The sequence below is a fragment of the Panthera leo genome, chromosome B1 (genome assembly GCF_018350215.1).
Source record: "Panthera leo isolate Ple1 chromosome B1, P.leo_Ple1_pat1.1, whole genome shotgun sequence".
NCBI lineage: Eukaryota > Metazoa > Chordata > Mammalia > Carnivora > Felidae > Panthera > Panthera leo.
Window position 1 is genome coordinate 198,299,401 of NC_056682.1, and position 20,861 is coordinate 198,320,261.

At 50.0% G+C, this 20,861-nt stretch overlaps 1 protein-coding gene across 4 annotated transcripts in view; it reads left to right on the forward strand.

Annotated features, from left to right (window-relative positions):
• The first annotated feature begins 80 nt into the window (after positions 1-80).
• ZBTB49 (zinc finger and BTB domain containing 49) overlaps positions 81-20,861 on the forward strand; it is a 28,192-nt gene continuing 7,411 nt past the window's right edge. The window contains exons 1-4 of one of the 4 annotated variants that reach the window (XM_042936900.1): positions 81-191; positions 7,891-8,060; positions 10,101-11,277; positions 13,687-13,733. In XM_042936900.1, coding sequence (XP_042792834.1) covers positions 7,909-8,060; positions 10,101-11,277; positions 13,687-13,733 — 1,376 coding nt within the window. In that variant the 5' untranslated portion in view covers positions 81-191; positions 7,891-7,908. Of the gene's footprint in view, positions 192-460; positions 832-7,890; positions 8,061-10,100; positions 11,278-13,686; positions 13,734-20,861 lie in introns of those variants that run through there. The other 3 variants (XM_042936899.1, XM_042936897.1, XM_042936898.1) reach the window with 3 other exon arrangements.

Below are 20,861 nucleotides of genomic sequence, written 5' to 3' on the forward strand. Positions count from 1 at the left end.
GGGCCGCCCCGCGCGCCTGCGCGCAGCGACCACGCTCCCGGCGGAAGTGACGTCCCCGGAAGCCGGAGGCGGATCCCGCCGGCCAAGGGGGGGTTGTCGGGATGGTTCCGCGGCCCGCGGGGCCCGGCGAGCGGCGCTGAGGGAGGCGGCGGCGGCGGCAGGTGAAGAGGAGCAGGCGGGGCAGGACGCGGGTAGGTGGCCGCCGGGCCGGGAGGCCGGCCTCGCGAGGGCGTGGGGGCCCAGCGCGGTGCGGTGGGAGCGGCCCCGGCCCGGAGCCGCCGCCGCCTCCGCTCCCGGGCTGAGCGAGGGTCGCGCGGGAGTTCGCTCGATCCCAGAGGCTCGGGGCCTGCGCCCCCCGTGCCGCCGCTTCGGCCCCGTGGCGCGTTCCTTGTCCCTGTCTGTCGCCCTGTAGTCGCGGGCAGGGCTGAGCGCCGCGGAGCTCCTAGCCAAGCGCGGCCTCGTTTCCACGCGGGCTGCGCGCGTGTGAAACGGGCGCGGAGACTCCGTCCCCGGTCCGGCCCGGGAGTCGCTGAACGCGCCGCGCTCAGCACGGTGCCCGCCGCTTGCTTAACGGTTCAGCCGTTCCTCTTGGCCCTCAGCGGGGGCTGGCAGACGGGGGCGGTCATTAAGTGCTTGCCGCTTAACCGAGTGGCTACGGGGTGTACGGGGTGTGGACACGGTCATGTGCGCTCCAGTCACCCGGCGTGGAGGGGGGAGGGGTGATAAGGAGGGTTTCTCTCCGGAGGTGAGCGCGGTTGGGCTGGAATGGAGAGTGCATCCGTTTGCTAAGCCCTCGTAGCCAGCACCACAGGCTGGAAGTCCAAGACCAAGGTATCAGGATGGTTTCTTCTGAGGCTGCACCACCTGGCCCGCAGACACCCACGTTTTTGCAGTGTTTTCACGTGGCCTTTCTTCTGTGCGGGAGCATGCCTGATGTCTCTCCTGGTGTCTAAGTTTTCTCCCCTAATGGGGACAGCAGTCCGATTGCATTAGGGCCCACTCGAATGGCTTCACGTAATTACCTCTTTAAAGACCCGATCTCAAAGCCGCAGATATTATGACGTACTAGGGCTTAGGATTTCGACGTTTGGGTTTTGGGAGGAACACCATTCAGCCCTTAACAGAAGGCATTCACCGGAAGGACAAGGAAGAAAACATTTTCCAACAGAAGTGACAGAATGGCCTTGAGGTCTCAAAGCAGGGCGGTTGAGGTGTTTTTGTGTGCAGGGCACACATGTGTCTCATTGGTGTTTGTGCTCATCTGCATTTGTGTTTTCACTTGGTCCCCCCTGGAAGCCCAGGGGGAGCCCTCTTTCGTCTTTCTTGGTAAATCGAATTTTCCGGTTTCAGCACACGTGTCTCTTCCTCGAGGAAGTTCTCCCTGACCCTCCTCCTTGAAATTAATCTGCACTTCCCTCTTTCAGCGTCTCCTGGACCATGTAGTTCCTGTTTATTCTCTATCTGGGGCACTGGGGTCCAAGGGCACCTGACTCGGGACCCCCCCAGACAGACCACTGATGAAATCCAAAGGCAGAGAAATGAGTGGTGGTGACGCAAGAAAGGAGTATATTTCAGGGAGGCCACCACGGGCAGGACAGTGGACTAGGGCTCAAAGACCATCTCCAAAGTGCCGGAAGGGCTTCCAGGTTTATATAAGGAAAATGTGGAACAGAGGTTGGCGGATGCGTGCAGGTGGGCAGTGAAGGTCAGATCGATCATCGTCTTAGGGTCAGTCACACGGCGTCTTCCTGGCTCAGGGCAGGCCTTGTGGCTTGAGGGGGCAGCTTCAGTTCCCAGCAGGGGATGCTTTGCCCGAGTTAAGAAAGGAGCTGGAAAGAAGAACTTAGTCTGTTGGAACGTACAGACTGAGGTCAGAACGGAGGGATTTGAGGTCCTCGTCCGTGAAGGCTCTGGTGGCCGCATATGTGAGTTGTTCACCATCACACCCTCAGTGGGGATCATACAGTGACACTCCATAAAGTTAAATGAATGAGGTGAAAACTGAGACACAGCCTGTGGAGGGCAGGGGACAGATCTTGCCCAGGCGTTTCATCCTCACAACGCCTTGCACATGTCAGGCACACAATGTCAGTTTAACTGCGTCGGCCTATATAGTGTCTTAGAGTCAGTCACTAGAGAGCTAAGACAACCAGGCTTGCTTGCTTGAAGCCATTGCTTCTGTCATGGGATTGGGGGCAGGGGGCATTAGGAATAAGCCATTTGAAAACCGTGATGACCAAAGACAAAGGGCGGACCACTCTAAGGCAAGGTGGGTGCTGAGGTGTGTGAACTGTGGACCTTTGGAGAAGTATCCATTGGTGGCCCCAGGAAAGAAACTTCTGCAAATTCTGGGTATCTGACCAGTTGGAAAAGTGTCCCAGGGAACAGAAGGGCCCCTGCTCTAGGATCCCTCTCTGCAGGGTAGAATTCCGTTCTGGCTCTTACTCCCTTTACAAGCACCTCTTCACATGTAATGTTTCGTGTGTGTGTGTGTGTGTGTGTGTGTGTGTGTGTGTGTGTGTGTCTGTGTTCTCTTTTCCCATATTTTCCCAAGTTTTCCCAAATTTCCCTTTGAGTCCAGTTCGTCCATCTTCCCACCATCACATTTCGGTGCAGATTTGTAGCATTTAAAACAGGAAATACCTTGGGAATTCTTTAACCAGTGGGGGACCTCTCCATTTTTACATACGGAAAACTGAGGCTCAGAGTCTCCAGCCGAGGAGACGGTATGTATTGAGCACCCCTGTGTTCAGGGCGCCCTTCTAGGTACCAGAGATGCGCTGATGCATAAGGCAGATGTGGTCTGTGTCCTCTGGTCTCGGTTCCTGGTCACAGAGCGAGCAGCTGCAAGCACGGAGATCGGTCTGTGCCCCTTGAGCCCCAGCACAACACTGTGTGTTGCACTTGCCCATCCTCGCACATGCCGTGCTCACCTAGGCCCTCAACTGACTGGATCCGAGGAAGACCTTTCACCTGCCGAGTGGAACTCAGAGTAGGGGTTAAGCACGTGGGCTTTGGGGTCATTCCCTGGGTTTAAATCCGAACTCCGCCCCTTATTATCAGTTACTCACTAGCTGTGTCGACTTCTCTGTACCCGGTCAGGTTGTCTCTTGCGTTGCAACAAACTACCCCAAAACTTAGGGGCTTAAAAACTTATTTTCTCTCACGGTTTTGTGGGCCAGGAATTCAAGCAGAGCTCCACTGGGCAATTCTTCAGTTCCTGTGATACTCGCCTGGAGGCTGGGGCTGGTCTGGAGAGTCAGGTGTGGCTTTGCTGTCTGGTGGCTGGAAGGCTGGGCTCAGCTGAGTCCTTCTCCGGTTCCACATGTTCTCCAGTTGGGCGCCTTACAGCCAACCCGGGCCTCCAGAGTCACTGTTCCAGAAGACAGACAGTGGCAGCTGTCAGACCCAGAAATGAGCAGGGCTTTACACCCTCACTTTTGCCTGTTGTTGGTTAAGACACAGGCTGCTCAGATTCAAGGCAGGAGAGACCTAGATCCCACCTCCCCTTGGAGGAATGTCAGAGTTGTAGCCCTCTTTGATCATCCACGTGCCTCATCATCCTCATCTATAAACTAAGAGGGGTACTTATGATTATCGTGAGAATTAAATGAGATGAACTGGGTATGAGATGAGCATAGGGACTGAAAAAACACGCGTAAAGGGCTTAGAACAGTGCATGGCACGTTAGAAGCATTTTGTAAGCATGGGTCTTTATTATCACTGTCTTAGGTACATGATCCGTCGTTATTTACACTTGTCACCCCTAATACTCATGAGGAATATGAGATGTAAATTCTTTTTCCAGAGCTCTCTCTAATCTTGTTGGGGAGGTACAGAATTGCTGTCATGAAGCCATTAGAGAACTATACCGAGTAGTACAGAATAGTTACGATTTTCATAGTCCGTGTAAATTGTGTAGCAGTTTCTAACTGTACATTACTTCTATATAGCTGGAAAGTGTCTAAAGATCGAGAACATTTGCTGCATTTTAGCGTTAAAGCCTACAGAGGAAGGTTTTGTGTTGTATTTTTAATGTCCTTTTTCTCATGGGATGTAGCATAGCACCAGAGCATGGGCTCCAGGGTTAGGAACCAGGCTTTAAATCCTGGCTTTGGAACACAGGATATTTAAACTCCCCATTTCTTAATTTCGTCTCTTCTAGAAGGCGGATAATAGGGTTCTTGTCGGATTATTGGAGTTAATGGATAGAATGTGCTTAACACAGTTCCTGGCCCGAAAATAGTGAATGATAGGTAATAACAATAAGCCAGTAACCCTTTTCTTTTCAAGCAACTGATGGGGCAGGGGTAGGTAACTGAGTACTCTATCGTTTGGCTGTTCGGTACCCTCGAGGATTTAACACGGGGCACTGCCCCACCACCTGACATAACGCTCCCCTTTCTGTATTCTTGGTCTAAGTGATAAAACCCTCTCCCCGTGCTTTAGTGTTGCTCTTTATAGGTGACATCACCTCTAATGCTAGTTTTCTTTGAATCCCACCCTGATCTCAAACCAGGAGATCATGCCAGTACCCCAAGCTTTACATGTCAGAAACTAAGCTTTCCGTGAAGAAATAGGGGAATCCAAACGCGGTGTAGAGCCGAGGGTGAGTTTTAGAGATTCGAAGTCGAGGGGTCATACAGTGGAGATGGTTAGCAGGAAGTTGGACATTTGGAGCTAGTGGTCAAAGCTGAAGTGTCCCATTTTGGGGTTGTCTGCTTCGAGCAAATGAAGGCCAGGAGTAGATGTGATTTTCATGGGAAAGAGAAGGGGGCCCAGGGGCTGAATCGTAAGGGACGTTACCGCTTGGTAAGGGGCTCGCAGAGGAGGACGTACAGAATAGAGATGGAACAGATCAGGGGCTTGGTAAGAGGAGGGCCCCGGGGGAGGCAGGCGTGTCCAGAGGGAGGCACGCAGACCGCACTCCACAGGCTGTAGCTGCGGAGCGGCCCCTGCGGGCACGTGTGTAGCAAGACGCAAGGTGAGAAGAGAGTCCTCCGAAAGCAGAGCCGGGTGTGGAGTGGCTGCTTTGAGGGGTGTCAGAAAACGCGCTGTGATGAATAGATGTGCCTAGAGGGACGGTTTTGTTGTCCTGTTTTCTTCTGCTTTTTTTCAACGCGAGGCAGTCTTGGTGTGTTCGCAGGAACTGGTGGGCCAGTTGGGGACAGAGCAAAGCAGTGAAAAAGCCGAGAATGAAGCCGAGTGCTGGGGGAGCCCGTGGTGGGGGCAAGGGGAGGAGGAAAGCTGGCTTTGCAAGGAAGGCACACTTCATCCTGTGAAGCTGAAGGGGTCGAGTGAGGGACGAGCGAGAAAATTGGAATTACGAAAATAATTTAAAGGCACTCAGGTTACGTCAAGTTATCTGTGGACTCAACCCTCTTGGTGAAGTCAGGTCACAGTCACTTTTATGGACGAGGGAGACAGACCTGGTGGAAATGAAGAGAAGGGAAAGGGCCTAGAAGAGTAGCTGTGGGGCTGGAGGGGGGTTGTCAAAAAGATGTAAAGAGACATCACTAACTGTTGTTCGTTAGCAGCAGAGGTTAGCCAGCGTGGATCTTAATGGGTGAGTGTCTGCTCTGTGCCAGGCAGAGGTGAATAAGGTGGTGCCCTCAGAGCTCACGGCAGAGCTGGAGACGCAACTGATGGAACATAAGGATAGGTTATCTGGGGAGGCAGGTGTGGGTGCCGTACGATTGCAGAGGGGGGACCCCAGACTTGAGGAAACGCTGGGGAGGAAGGAACACGTTTCCGAACGGCAGGAAAGCCTTCTAGGAGATGGTGACAGCTCAGCAGAGCCCTGATATTTGGAAGAGTCCAGTGTGGATAAAGTGTTCCCAGGACAGGAAGTATCAGAACCGACGGCTTGGGGGGCAGAGAGCAAGGCAGGGTCCTGCAATCTGCCTGCCCCAGGACCAGCTGGACGCTTGCAGTGCAGACGCGTAGGCCCCTCACAAGACTGGACAGAACCCAGACGGTGTCCAGGAACCGGGACTTTTCACAGGCTCTCCGGGTGCTCTTTAGAGAGAACATTTGTTGAATACTTAATATGTCTGTTGCTGTTCTCGATGTTCACGTGGGTTCTCACAATTGTCTCTGTAACCCATGAGGTAGGGTGAGGAACGTGGACGTGGAGAGAGTCGTTGCCCAAAGTCACGTAGGTCATGAGCAGTGGCTGGGGCTCCGCACTCTCCCCAACACAGCTTGTCTGGGGAGCCGCAGGTAGCGTATTTTGGTGGGCACCTAGGGGGCATGGGAGGGGATAAGGCGATGGTGATCACGATGGGAGAAGGGGCTGTGTTCAAAAGCTTCGTTTTGGCTTCGTGGTTTGGTGACTTTTTCCATCATGCTTCTGCACTGAGGATGAAAGCGAACGAAGAGACCACACCGTTCCACACAGCCATTGCGGCACACGCCTGCCCCAGGCTGACTTCATTTGTCCCCACGACTTCTCTTCCCTTCAGCGTGTCTCCCTGGATTGTGCTCCTGGCATGAACCCGTGCCTTCCTCTCCTGTGTATTCAGGTGTCTGAGTACTGTATTTGTGTGGTTGTGTGTCGTGTACTTGTGTGTGTGTGTGTGTTTAGTAGAATTTAGGCTTCGTGAGGGCGGGGACTTGGTATGTTTGCTGGTTTGTTGCTGTAGCCCTAGAACCTGGCACATAGAGAGGTTGAAGAGATGTGAGACCTTCCGTGTCTGAAAGGGGGTGTCCCATCTCGTTCAGTCTTAAAGTCAGCGTTCTTGAAAAGGCCTGTAAGATTCTACATGGTCTGACCCTCTCCCCTTCTCTCTCTCTCCCTCTCCCTCCCTCTCCCTCCCTCTCCCTCCCTCTCCCTCTCCCTCCCTCTCCCTGTCTCCCTCTCCCTCTCTCTCTCTCTCCCTCTCTCTCTCTCTCCCTCTCTCTCCCTCTCCCTCCCTCTCCCTCTCCCTCCCTCTCCCTCCCTCTCCCTCTCCCTCCCTCTCCCTCCCTCTCCCTGTCTCTCTCCCTCTCCCTGTCTCTCTCCCTCTCCCTGTCTCTCTCCCTCTCTCTCTCTCTCCCTCTCCCTCTCTCTCCCTCTCCCTCTCTCTCTCTCTCCCTCTCTCTCTCCCTCTCTCTCTCTCTCTCTCTCTCTCTCTCTCTCTCTCTCTGTCGTACGCACATACAAGCACTGACACACACAGGCACATCCCGTCCTGCCACTCCCTTGGCTTCAGCGCTCTCAAGCTCAGCAGGTGCCTAACGCTTTCTAGTCTGTGCACGTCGGGTACGTGCAAGACGGGTGTTTGCTAAGGTAGCACCCCATCAGAGACGCAGGAAGGAGCAGACGAGTACACGTGCTGCTTTGTGAGATCTTTGTTATTAGTGTCTCGTGATGTAAGTTAATTTATTTTGACTTACACCTTATCTCTGCAGGTAAGTTCCTAATTTTCCTCACCTTCTAATTCAGCACCCCACGTATAGGTGCTCAGTAAATACGGATTGATCTTATCCACTTGGCTTTTCGCTGCCCTTCTAAGTGTTTACATACACGCGCTTTGTTGTTGTTGAATTATTCCAAAGTCGAAACAAGAGAAATGCATGTAGCATTATCGTGGTCGTAGTCTACATTTGCGCTGTCAAATCCCATGGCTCTTTAAATAAATGAAAGGTTTAGTTCCTCAGTCACGCCAGCCACATTTCAAGTGCTTGAGGCTGCTGTATCGAACGGTGTCGATACGGAACATTTGCATCACTGCAGGTGATTCTGTGAAACTGCACCCGTCCCGATGCGTAAGGCCCAAGGTTTTTTATGCTTGTTGTTGGTTTGTCTGAAGGAGCCGTGACTGAACCGCAGGTCAGTCCGCGGGTTCTGGGGCCACGTAGCTCCCAGTCACCCCTGGGTCACGGTCTACTTCGTGCTCTTCCTCGCAGGTCTCCCGGTGTTTGAGCATGGACCCGGTTGCCACCCACAGCTGCCACCTCCTTCAGCAACTGCACGAGCAGCGTATCCAAGGCCTGCTTTGTGACTGCATGTTGGTGGTGAAAGGGGTCTGCTTCAAAGCACATAAGAATGTTCTAGCAGCGTTCAGTCAGTATTTCAGGTACGTGTTGTAGACTTTGTTCTTCTAACCGTATGGAGAAAAAGCTCTCGTAGCGTGGATGTGTGTTGACTAAATTTTATTCTCTCCTTGGATCTCACCTGTTCTTACCTTTTGTAGCACTTGGCGCGAGTTTTGCTCTTTGTATTTAGAGCAGCCTGAGAGGAAAAGAGCCTTTTGACCAAAAACTATCTGGGCTGATTGCAAGTATGTTGGCACTTTGTCTTTAATAGCTCTAATCAATGTCAGGTTTCTGTATGTATTTCTTACCCTTTCGTGGTAAAAAGATTGAAGAATAGAATTCCTGGTAAGAACTTTCTTGTGATAAGAAACTGAAGGGGGGGAAACACCCTACATACTGTTTTTTTATTAAAATATTTTCATTTTTGTTTTTCACTGGAATGGTCTAAGAAAACAGGTTTGAACTGAATTTATTTCTTCCTATGGTCATTTTTAGGTTATTAGACATTGTTGGAGTTAAGTGTTCCACGTACATTTTCTGAGTAGCTGAGATTTATCTCTCTGTAAGCACTGAAGCTTTTTTTTGGTACCTTTTTTCCCCTTAAAATGCATACCGTTTCATTGCTCTTGTAAATCGTATATGGAACCTGACTTAATCGCTCCATCAAATTAAACCTCCGCCATCATCCATGGTCTAAGTACATGTTGTAATGAAAGGATCAGCTCACTGAGGTAATCAGCCCTTTTTGTCCCTGTGCAACTTGGTCCCAGACTCTGCTTTCCCTGCCCCTTTTTAATTTATGCTTCCCTCGGGCAGGAACAGAGCTGAAGGCTATTTTGGGGAAGCAGGTGATTGGATTAGGGAAAAGGTCCACAAACTTGCCAGACCACGTACCTGACCCAGCTTGGTGGTTTAGATGCAGCACAAACTCGTTCACCTGCAACTTGACCGTGTGCAGAATAAAGCACGTGGGCGTTGTGCCCTTTTCCCTCATTCACTCCTAGGGCTCTTCTTGTTCTCACTGCTGGCTTGTGGGCCGTTGGGTTGCAGAGAAACCTCTAACAGATCTGATTACAAAACGAGTGTATATCAAGTCCCTAGAGTTGTCAGATTCACAGACACAGAAAGTAGAGTGGTAATGCCAGGGGCTGGGCCGGGGGTGGGGGGGGTGGTGGGAATAGAAGTGAATTGTTTCGTGGGTGTAGAGTTTCGGTTTGGGAAGATGAAGCGTTCTGGAAATGGACAGTGGTGATGGGGGCACTGCAATGTGAATGTACTTCATGCCACTGGATTTCCCGTTGGAACTATGTTTAACATTTGTAACCGCTTAGGAATGGATCAGATGGTAAATATTACGTATATTTTGCCACAATTAAACAAACTAAAATTAAAAAAAGAATGAGTGTCGAGTGTTGGTTTCTTATAGTTATTTTTATTTTTAGACATTTTTAAGGCACTTAGATGTAGAAATGTCTTTGTTATGTGTTTTATGGTCTGAAGTATAATTTGCCAGACTAGATATGAAATACTCTACCTGTATGCTATACTCTATCTGTATGCAATCGATCATACATATGGATAATTATACTTTGAAAAGAACAATGAGTATATTTCAGAATTTTACTTTGAGATCTGTTTGAAAGGTTGAATATCCAGCACACTAATTTAATTCATCTGAATTGCTTTATTGAACAGCTTGCCAACAGTTTTTAAAGGATTAAAATGTACTTCACTTAAAAATCTTGGCATGTAGGGGCACCTGGGTGGCTGAGTTGGTTGAGCATCCCACTCTTGATTTCAGCTCCAGTATGATCCCAGCGTCATGGGATTGAGCCTCATGCTCAGCACGGAGCCTGCTTAAGATTCTCTCTCTCTCTCTCTCTCTCTCTCTGTCTCTCTCTCTGTCTCTCTCTCTGTCTCTCTCTCTGCCCCTCTCCCCCTCTCACACTCTCTGTAAAGTGAAATTAGTAACAAAAAATAAATCTCAGCATTTACAGGATAGTATTCTTGAATATTAACATGAGTGTTATTCATAAGAAAAAAGTAATCATACTATAAACAGCTATCCTTTCTTTTATCAGGAGCCTCTTTCAGAATTCTTCAGGCCAAAAAAGTGATGTTTTTCACCTGGATGTTAAAAACGTCAGCGGCATCGGGCAGATCCTGGACTTCATGTATACGTCCCATCTAGATCTTAACCAGGACAACATACGAGCAGTGCTGGACATAGCCCAGTGTTTGCAGGTTCAAAACGTTCTGAATCTGTGTCACACGTTTTTAAAATCGGCCGCTGTGGAACAGCCCCCTGGCGTGTCCTGTAACAGTACATTCTCCCTGCAGAGCGCTCTGGCTGCTGACGCTCACTGTGTCGGCAGCGAAAACTACCCTCCTCCTTTGCTGCAGGAGTGTCCCGCGGAGGTTCAGCAGAGCAAGGTGTTGGATGAACCCCATTCTCACGCTCCCCCGTCAGTTAATCTTCATCACCCTGCGGGCGACGCGCCCAAACCGGCGCCCGGTCCGCTGGAGGCCAGCGGCCCAGAGCTGCCTCTCAGGCACAGCTACTGCCACAAACTCCGAAACTTCTACAGTAAGCAGCACTATAAACAGGCTGCCTGTCCCGGTCACGGGAGGGTGGGCGAGCCGCCCTTCCCGCCCAGCACCCCCACGGGCCTCGGTGCCGGGGAGCGCCAGCCTGGCGCGGCCGGCCGGCCCGGGTGTGGGCCGGGGCCTGCGGGGCGCCTGCCTCCGCGCCGCTCGGCCCCGCCCCTGAGTGAGCCGGACCCGGACCCGGAGTCCGACAGCACGCGCCAGCCCCCGGCCAAGCAGATGAGGCTCAAAAAGGCCATCCACCTGAAGAGGCTCAACTTCCTCAGGTCGCGGACACCCGCGGAGCCGGCGTCTGAAGCCAGGCGGGAGGACGGTGTGACCGAGCGGGCAGGCCCTGCCGGCGCAGATGCGCGGGAGGAAGCCGGCGGCCCCAGTGCTGAGGGACGAGGAGGCGGGGGGCTCATCGGCTCTGAGCACTCGAACTGCGTGAACGACACGGAGCGGCCCGAGGACCCCGCGGCGCTGGAGGACCAGTCCCAGACGCTGCAGCCACAGAGACAGTACGCGTGCGAACTGTGTGGGAAACCTTTCAAACACCCAAGCAACCTGGAGCTTCACAAACGGTCTCACACAGGTACACTGATTCAGTGCCCGCAGGCAAAGGAAAGGACCCGACCCAGACGCTCAGACATCACTGCCCGCTCTGCTTTTGTAAGAACTTTTGCTGTTGCGATGACGTCGTTGATAATCCCCCAGAAAATCCAGGAGCGTTAGCTGCTCTTTCTCTGACGTTGTTGGTGATCACTCTTAAAGAACGATCTCGGAGTTCTGTAGACGCTTTCGCAGAACCAGTTGCGAAAGATGGCACACTTTTCGTTTTTAACCGTGGCTTTGTGTGATAGACCTTCCAGCTTTGAAGAAGCGTAGCGAGTTGTTTTGACCCGCTGAAAATCTCAGATATGTTCTAAAACGGATAAGCTGTATTTGCTCTTTAGAATTAGATGAACTTTGTATTTTTTTAAAGCATGATGTTGTAGGTTCATCCAGACCAAAATAACTGAGGGTGATAGCAAAAGGTCTCTGGGAAGCCATGTTAATATCAGATTGTTTCAAATTGCAGTTTGGAAGGAAGAGGTACACTTTTTAATAAGGATCAGCTTTAACCGTTTGATAATTGGTTTTCAAATGGTAATTCTTCCATTTTGAACGTTGAATTTTCAGAGGCTTACTACCCTAATTCATACCTCGTCCTTTCTCCAGAAAGTTTATTTTTTCCAAATGCTAAGTGCCACGTATACGACGTTATACGACACTTACATGTCATATGACTTACGTTATACGACACTTACGGGTTACTTTCCTTCCTGTAGTTAAACTGGGTGACTCTACTGCACGTGAATTAATGACAGCTCCCCTATAAGCATGAGAAGTAATATGCTAATGGGTGCTTCCAGCATAACTGCTTTTAAGGTGCTTGTGCCATTGTGATCATGTCCACGTGCCATTCTGTTACCACTTTGGGTTGCCACCGGCTTAGGTGTTTGCTGCCTCGTTGCATTATCGAGAGACTTCTATATGGCAGCCCTTCGTCTTCATGTGTTTGCATGGAAAGTGCTTTCGTTGGTGGTAGTGGTTCAGAATTATTTTACGCGAAGGCAGTATCGTTGGCTCAGCGTTGCCTGAAAAAAACTTGTTTTAGGTCGTTCTGTTTGCTTAAATTTCCTGGAGCCTAACGATCGTTATGATTTTTACTTGAGAACATCTCTCTCTAGCTTTAAAGGAAACAAATTACATTGTTTGTTCTGAAGGAACATCTTCGGATGCCAGTAGCACACAGCCGTGCACAGGTGTTGACGGGGACAGAAATTGGGAAGGCGGCAGGCAGTTCTCTGATTACGGTCTGGGGAGCCCTTCCAGGGGGTCTGTGGGGCCTGAACTCTTTCCATCAGAGTCTGCGATGTTACTTGCCCTCGCCTTTCCTGCTCCAGGCACACAGTGGAGTCAGCTAAAGGCTGCGGCCGCTCTGGTGGCCGCCGAGAGGTCTGATGGCGTGTTCTGAAGGTCTCCGTTTCCATTTCTGACGTGGGCTCTACCCACCGATGTAGCCTATGTAAACCAAAGCTCTTTAGGGCCATCAGTTATTCAGAGTGTGAAGGGGTCCTGAGAGCAGACAGGGAGGCCCCTGGCGTAGGGTGATTGGCCCCGGTCCCTCGTGAGTCTCGGCGACTGGTGACCTCTCGTTTCAAACTGTTGTAACTCAGAATGGGGTCTTTCACTTGACATGATCGTCTTCCCCATAATTTCAGACGTAAATGTAGACACCAAATACAGGATTCGTGTGATTATAATTACTCAGGGTCGGAACTTCCGGCTTGTCCTTGAGGAAGCCATTGAACAGTTTTAGGAAGCCGTTCAACTCAAAAAATATCCTGGCAGGAGCTCAGAGAGCTAGCAAGGTGCCAAACCTCAGCAACACAGGAAGAAGGGAAACGTTCATGTTTAAAAAAAGAATCTTAATGAAACCACTTGATTTGAGGGGGATTCTTGGTCTTCAAAGCATAGTAGGTTTTACAGGCCACAGGGGGTACCTTGAAGTATGCTTTTCCTGTTCTCTACGCCGGGTCAGAGCTGCGGTGGTTCCCCTGGGGTGGCGTCCACTCTGGACAGAGGTCGCCCATCTGTTCTGTTTCAGGACGCAGAGGCCAGCGGTGGCCAGGGAAGCGCGTCTCCCTGCTGAATCTTGTTTTCCCCTGTAAGCGTGCGTCAGCCACCGAAAGGCGGCGGAGAGGGGTCTTCCCCGGCACGCTTGAAGTCCACCCCTGTGTGGCCGCCTCGTGTGGTGCGAATGAGGCTCCCCGGCCGTGTCGGAAACTGGTGGTAAAGGACTCAGGCCGAAGGGCAGGGGAGCAGGCCGCTGCTGTCCGGCAGATCGCCTCTGCGCCGTCCAGGGGGGTGCGGGACAATCGGGAGGACGTGGGGACTCTGCCCACGCTCGTACTTTGGGAAAGAAGGCGACGCTGTCTTCTGAGAGGGCAGCGGAGATGGTGTAAACATTTTAAACAAAATTGTGGTGCCGATGTGACTAATGATTTTACAAGTTGTTATTTTGTTTTGTTTCAGGTGAGAAACCTTTTGAATGTAACATTTGTGGGAAACATTTCTCTCAGGTGGGAATACTCTTATTTACTTTAATAATTGGAAACCCGAAACCCAGTGCTTTTTTTATTATTATTACAAATAAGACCTACATTTGGACTTCTGAGAGAAGCCTCTGGTGGTGTCTGTAACGCTGACTTCACGCTAAATCGGAAGAAAATAATTTCTAAGGAAAACAAATTTTTAGATCATCAGGGGAAAAACAGCATTTTTTGTAAGGGTGTGAACTCCCCCCCCCCCCCCCCCCATTTAAGGATGGGTCCGATCCTGGTATGTTTCTTCTCTTTCGTGAACGAGCTTTCCGGTAAACCACAGTGAGCACCCACCCACCTGGAGGCCGCAAGTGCCGGGCTGTGTCCAGGACAAATGTCCCCTTCCTCCGGCTGGCACATCAGTTGTTAGGATGCGGGGAACAGAGCAAGCATTTCTCGTTCCTGCTTGGCCCACCTTTCAGCTGACCCCTGTTTAATGATCATTGGGACACGTATAAAGTCTCCCCATCCAGCCAGTGTTTTGGTCCCTCCTATGCGTGCTGATCTGGGCACTGGACGTAAACACCCCCTAGAGAGTTAATGTGTTAGAGGAAATTCTGAACGTAGACTGCTGGCAACCCACTTCTGAAATGGAGGGAGAGCCCTGCTTCTCTGCCACGTGCCGGGCGCTGGCATTTTAGAGGGTGGGTGAGGCCGGCTGCTCGGCCCCGGGCACATGGGCCCGCTGAGGAAACAGCCACCGCACGCCGTCGTTCCACTGGCGGGTGCCGTAGATCCGGTCGCATCTCGTGCAGACGCTGTTTTACCAGGGCCAGGACTCTGGGCTGGGCCCTGACCCAAGAGCCCTCCAGGCCACAGCGCTGGCCGCAGCGCTCCCCAGGGCACGGAACCTCCGTGGCAGCGCCGTCTTCTGGCACATCCCCCACGGAGCCAGCTCTCCGGGGTCCCCTTCGTTCTCCCCCCCCCCCCCCCCCAGCCCCCAAACCTGTGCCCTCAGGGGCTTTTCCCTCCCACTGCCACCTGCCTGCAGGGATTCACCGAGTCCGGACCCCTGCCTTTGCATCTTTAGTCCACACTTGCCGTCCAGGAGAACTCTGGCACCCACACTGCGTCCAATAGGTTTTTGAGAAGCAAGGGGAGTCCTCTCTCCTCCAGCTGCCAGTTATTCAAGGCCCTGGCGGCTTCAGGATGGCCTCGCCTGGGGCTTCCGAGCTGTGGCCATGACGATGGGCAGTGTGGATTTGGATCCCGCCCCTGGCCTGCTACTCAGTGACCTCGGGCAAGCCACCCCACCCTTTACAACGTCAGCTTCCTTTGTCCGTGAAACCAGGGAAAGGAGATGACTGACCCTGGGGAGCATTTGGGGAGTAAACGAGCTAGGAGGAGTAAGAACTCCTTTCTGCCTGGCACGTAGTTCGTGCTTCAGGGGGGCGTCATTATCTCCCGTCCCAGGGCCGCCCTCTCTGTTCTTGCAGACCAGTCTTCCCAGGGCCCCCCCCCCCCCCATCTTAACCTCACAGCTTTGGGGTGGAGGAGAACCTAAGACTTGGACTAATGACTGTTAACAATTAGCAGCCATCACTCCCTGGCCCACATTGTCCTAATTCTTAAATCAGGATCGTACTACCTCATGCAAGTATCAGGAGGAGTAAATGAAACAGTGGACACGAAAGCCCTTCGGACGTTTAAAATGTGATGATGGCTTAGGGTCTGTCCTCTCCTTGCATGGAATCCTTCCCTGACCCTTCTTTGCTAATCAGAGAGAACCGGACATTGAAGCGTCCGTAGTCAGCCTTCAGCCTCCTCTCCCGGCATCGATGGCAGGTCTGGCCTCCAGAGATTCCGATTTGGTCGCTTTGGGGTGCGGCCCGAGCGTAGGGATGTGTTAGTGCAGCGATTTGGAAGTGTGGCTGAGGTCGAGGACCGCTGCTCAGACCTCGTCCTGCACTTGCCCTCCGGAGTCCCATCAAGGTGGCCCTGATGACTGCCGCTCCCGAAATCCTCCTCTGCTGGGGTCTGTGGTTTTGTCGGAGTTTTGTGAACATAGGATTACGTATACTTGCAGTTTTCAGATGCGTGTTGCTGTTTTACTTCGTAGTGAAATTATGAAATTTTTGTGAACAAGGACTTCTGTTTAAAAACCACTCAGTAATAGGTGTTTGTGGCAAGCGTGGGGTGTGCTGGGGAAATATGCATAGGGAACAGCATGGGCAAAGACAAGCGAGTGCTCGTTTCTGCCTGGAAGAAGCGGTGTTCGGGGTGGGTGATGAAGACGTGAAGGATGTTACGAGATTGCTCAGGTGAGCCCCACAGACAAGCAGACATTTGATAAGCCTGGGGGTCTCTGGCCTTGAGGAAGCTGTCGCGTTGTGGATACAGGGATACTTTGTAAGTAGTGCCCGCTGACCGTCTCCGCCTTATGGCAGGCAGTCATTTTTATTTTTTATCTTTTTAATTTTTTTTGTATTATTTTTTATATTAAGTATAATTTGTTGTCAGGTTGGTTTCCATACAACACCCAGTGCTCATCCCAACAGGTGCCCTCCTCAGTGCCCATCACCCACCCTCCCCTCCTTCCCACCCCCCATCAACCCTCTCAATTTTTAAGAGTCTCATGTTTTGGCTCCCTCCCTCTCTAACCATTTTTTTTTTCCTTCCCCTCCCCCATGGGTTTCTGTTAAGTTTCTCAGGATCCACATAAGAGTGAACACATATGGTATCTGTCTTTCTCTGTATGGCTTATTTCACTTAGCATCACACTCTCCAGTTCATCCATGTTGCTACAAAAGGCCATATTTCATTCTTTCTCATTGCCACATGGTATTCTATTGTGTATATAAACCACAATTTCTTTATCCATTCATCAGCTGATGGACATTTAGGCTCTTTCCGTAATTTGGCTATTGTTGAAAGTGCTGTTGTAAACATTGGGGTATGATTGCCCCTGTGCATCAGCACTCCTGTATCCCTTGGGTAAATTCCTAGCAGTGCTATTGCTGGGTCATAGGGTAGATCTATTTTTAATTTTTTGAGGCACCTCCACACTGTTTTCCAGAGTGGCTGCACCAGTTTGCATTCCCAGCAACAGTGCAAGAGGGTTCCCTTTTCTCCACATCCTCGCCAGCATCTATGGTCTCCTGATTTGTTCATTTGAGCCACTCTGACTGGTGTGAGGTGATATCTGAGTGTGGTTTTGATTTGTATTTCCCTGATGAGCGACGTTGAGCATCTTTTCATGTGCCTGTTGGCCATCTGGATGTCTTCTTTAGAGAAGTGTCTATTCATGTTTTCTGCCCATTTCTTCACTGGATTATTTGTTTTTTGGGTGTGGAGTTTGGTGAGCTCTTTACAGATTTTGGATACTAGCCCTTTGTCCGATATGTCATTTGCAAATATCTTTTCCCATTCCGTCGGTTGCCTTTTAGTTTTGTTGATTGTTTCCTTTGCAGTGCAGAAGCTTTTTATCTTCAGGAGGTCCCAATAGCTCATTTTTGCTTTTAATTCCCTTGCCTTTGGAGATGTGTCCAGTAAGAATGAGCTGGAGCAAATGTTTGTGGTTACGGTGTATTGGAGTGCTCCCATGCTGTTGCTGGAATGTTTGCTTTGGTGGAAGGGAGTTTGTAAATATTTTCCCTTCTGGAAGTCTCGAAAGTGAGAAAACAGATTCACCAATGAGAATTAATCTTTTATGCTGTTTACTCAATTTATATTTAGTAGAGTCAGTCTTGGGGGGGGGGGAAAGTTACCCATAACCTTGCTGTTGAGTCCGTAAGCAGTATGATACGTGAGCTTTGCAAAGCTACCGTAATTTGAGACTGTGGCAACAGACGACACCTGTTAATATAATTGTGGACACGGTCTGTGCGCGGATCTCAGCACTGGGGGTCCCGCATGCGTTAGAGTATGAGTGAGGCTCTGTCCGAATGCAGGGTGTCCGTGCGGGGTAGAACCCGGCCCCGTAGGTGCACCCGGAGGAGACGTGAGGTAGGGGCAGGTCTGGAACATCTGTGACGTGAGAAATGGGAAGAGGAAACCTTGTGCACTGAGCTGTCTTTCGGGAGAGGACTGGAGTTGTGTCGTCTCTCCAAAGAGGCAGGAATGGAAACTTCGAGTGACTGGTGCAGTCGGTGCCTTCCGGAAAGAGGTGTCCCGTGTGCGGGGCGCAACTGAGGGGGCCTGCCTGGAGATCAGTGTGCTCCCCCCGGGCACGGACACAGCCTGACGCCACAGGTGACAGGGTTTGGGCCCGTCCAGGGGAAAATGCAAGAGTAAGAGTGTTTTGATGAACTTTTCCTAAGTTGTTGAATTTTGAGCCCTGAGGTAGTATGTCCCACACTCCCGTTGTTTAGGAGACATCTCTGTGCTAATCTCCAGATTCTTTTTCCCTGTTAATTTTGTTATTTGGTGAAATCCTAAAGTCCCAAAACTCCTGAACTAGGTGACTTTTAAGATCTGAGATCCCTTTTATCTCTAAGATGGTATGATTCCTCAGCTGTTTTTTACATGAATAATCAGCTGCCGCTGGAAAAGTGTTCTGATAGAGAATATGTGTTTGGTTTGCTCGGGTTTAAATGCTCACGTCCTCGTGCCTATTAGAAAGGGTTTCTTTTTTAAATTACTCAAATCAGGTGTTAGTTCTTTTCTGCAGCAGAGTTTTTCTGTTCCCAGTTCTGACAGCTCCCTCCTGATTTAAAATATCTGCTTAGAAGGAGTAGAGCCTCCTTTGCTGCTGACGTTCTTGAGCACAGACAACGAGTGCCGCAGGCTTGGGAGTCCACAGACCTGAATCAGGATGTTTGATCCCGGCTGTCGGAGCCCAGGCTGATGACTTCCCTCCAGAGCATCCGTTTGCTTTTCCGTAGACCGCGATGCTACTACTTTATAAGGGAGTTGTGACTAGGTGACAAGTTGTCTGCGGCCGCTAACCCAGCCGCTTCATTCCTGGTAACCTCCGAATCATCGGCAGCAGTCACTGTTGCTGCCGCTTGCTAGAGAGTTCCATCCGAGATGTGGAGCGGGTACTTAGCATGTAATGAGCAAGAGAGTGAAGCACGGTTTACCAAAAATAAAGATGCTTCAGTAAAGGTCAAGTACTCTGGGTCCCAGTTTGCTGTGTCATTTGGCATAAATCGTTGAATGCATTATTGGACTTTTTTGCCTGAATCTTTCATTGTTTCATCTGCTTTTATACCATCGGCCAGATCAATATGTGCTCCTTTATCTGGGGAAAGATTTTCATGATCCATTTCTATTTATTAAATAGCTACAAAAAAAAAAAAAATTCAAGGGGTTGTTTTACTACTGCTTATTATACTATGTTAAGTGGAAGATCATTTGATTATACTTGCTTTGAAAACGAGTAATTGTGACGCTTCAGTTAAAAAGCAAGGGCTCAGTGCTGCTAAGCACTGACTCAGAGAATGCATTTCAGTCCTGATACATCATTTACAAAGTAACTTAAAAAGAAGGACCTAAGTTAACAGATGAGCCGATGGTGCTGTTCAAATTGTTATATAATTGATGGGCTTTTCTGGAATTTGGAATTGACTGACTTAAAACAGTGGTACATTATCTCACCTCCCAGGAGCTGTTTCCCCAACAGCCAAGTGACTCTTGTACGAAATAGTCAACACAAGCCAGTTTATTCACAGAAACTTGTGAGTTCAGACTCCCACAAACCCATGTTACTTTCTGGCCCAGCTGTGTAACAGGGGCAGTTATTTATTTATCTGATTCTGAGTTTTTCATCTAGAAAAGAGACCTAATTACTAAGAGCAGCTTAGTGATGTGTGTTAAGGGCAGGCAGACGAAACGTATACGGCTATTGGCACTTACTGTTTCATTGTTGTCAATAGTCATTCTGTTAAAAGCTAGGTATTTACCAATGTTTCGCCAAATTCTTCCTCTTTCGTTACCTCAAGTAAACCTGAGTTTTTTCGAAGCCATATTTATCATATTCTGAAGTATCTACCCGTGTGATCTCCCAGAGCCTGACTCACAGAATCTCCATGCTCTGTAACATGAAATCCACAGACCACACTTTTTGTACCTGTAAGTTTCCACTCAGAAGTGGACTTCAGACCGTCTTCAAGCGTATAACCATGAACTGTCTGCATTTTACTTAAAATCTAGTTTGCAGATTTACAAAGCCAAATTTGTTAGTTGGCCATTACTGTTCATTCTCTCTTTTTGGCTTATTTTGTGCATAATGCCGGCACATTATTACCCTCGGGCACATTCATTCGTTTCAGTGTCTTTATAACAGAACACTGTAAAAAATTAGGAGGGGAAATGACAGATTGAGTCTATAAAGTTAAATTCCAGCAGTGGAGGCTTTTGTTTTCAAATCCTAATTTGAAACATGAGCCAGGAGCTTTTTTAGTATAAGGCGATTGCAGTTTCAACTTTAATGTGCTTGAGGCAAGTTAATATTGATTTCCTATTGATCATTGCATGGAAACCTATTTTGCGATCCCCATTTAAGTAAGTTACTCTCTCTCGGTACGTACGTTAAGAATTGTGTACAAATTGAATTGTCTGTACTGATCCTCAGAACAACCAATAAAAACTCAATTAGGAAAGGAAAATAAAAAAAGAAGTAAGTTACTCTCTGCGAAGCCCTGCTAGTTCCAGGAATTAGGAACATAAAAGGCCCAGCAGCGAAACGGCTCCTGAGTCTCCTGCTTTGCGTTTTTGCACAAAGGTAAAAGACAGGACAGCCCAGTCCGGCACAACAGAGCCCAGGGGAAGTGCTGTTTGCACGTGTCTCACCTTCTTTATGAACCAAAGCATGTTTTTAAAAAAGAAACAAGGAATCCTGAAATAACCAAGTACAGACAGATGCTTTGTTTCCAAGTGATGCCTGCGTATAGATGGTCCAAGTTAAAAACACCAGGTAAAGCGGACCGAGGTCTGTTTGAAATACAAGCTTAGCAGCCCCCACAGTGTGTGGGGCCCATTTGCCAGGGAGGCAGCACAGCGCGTACCCGCGAGGCTAGCCAGGGGCTCACGGGGAGCACTGGGGTCAGAAGTGCACCATCAGGCATGTCCGTGTGATCTGCAGATTGCTGGGCAGGCCCGGGCCCCCGAGTGAGGACGGGGCTGTCCCTGGTCTCCCTGCACGCGGCTGCTTTGAGCTGTGCATAT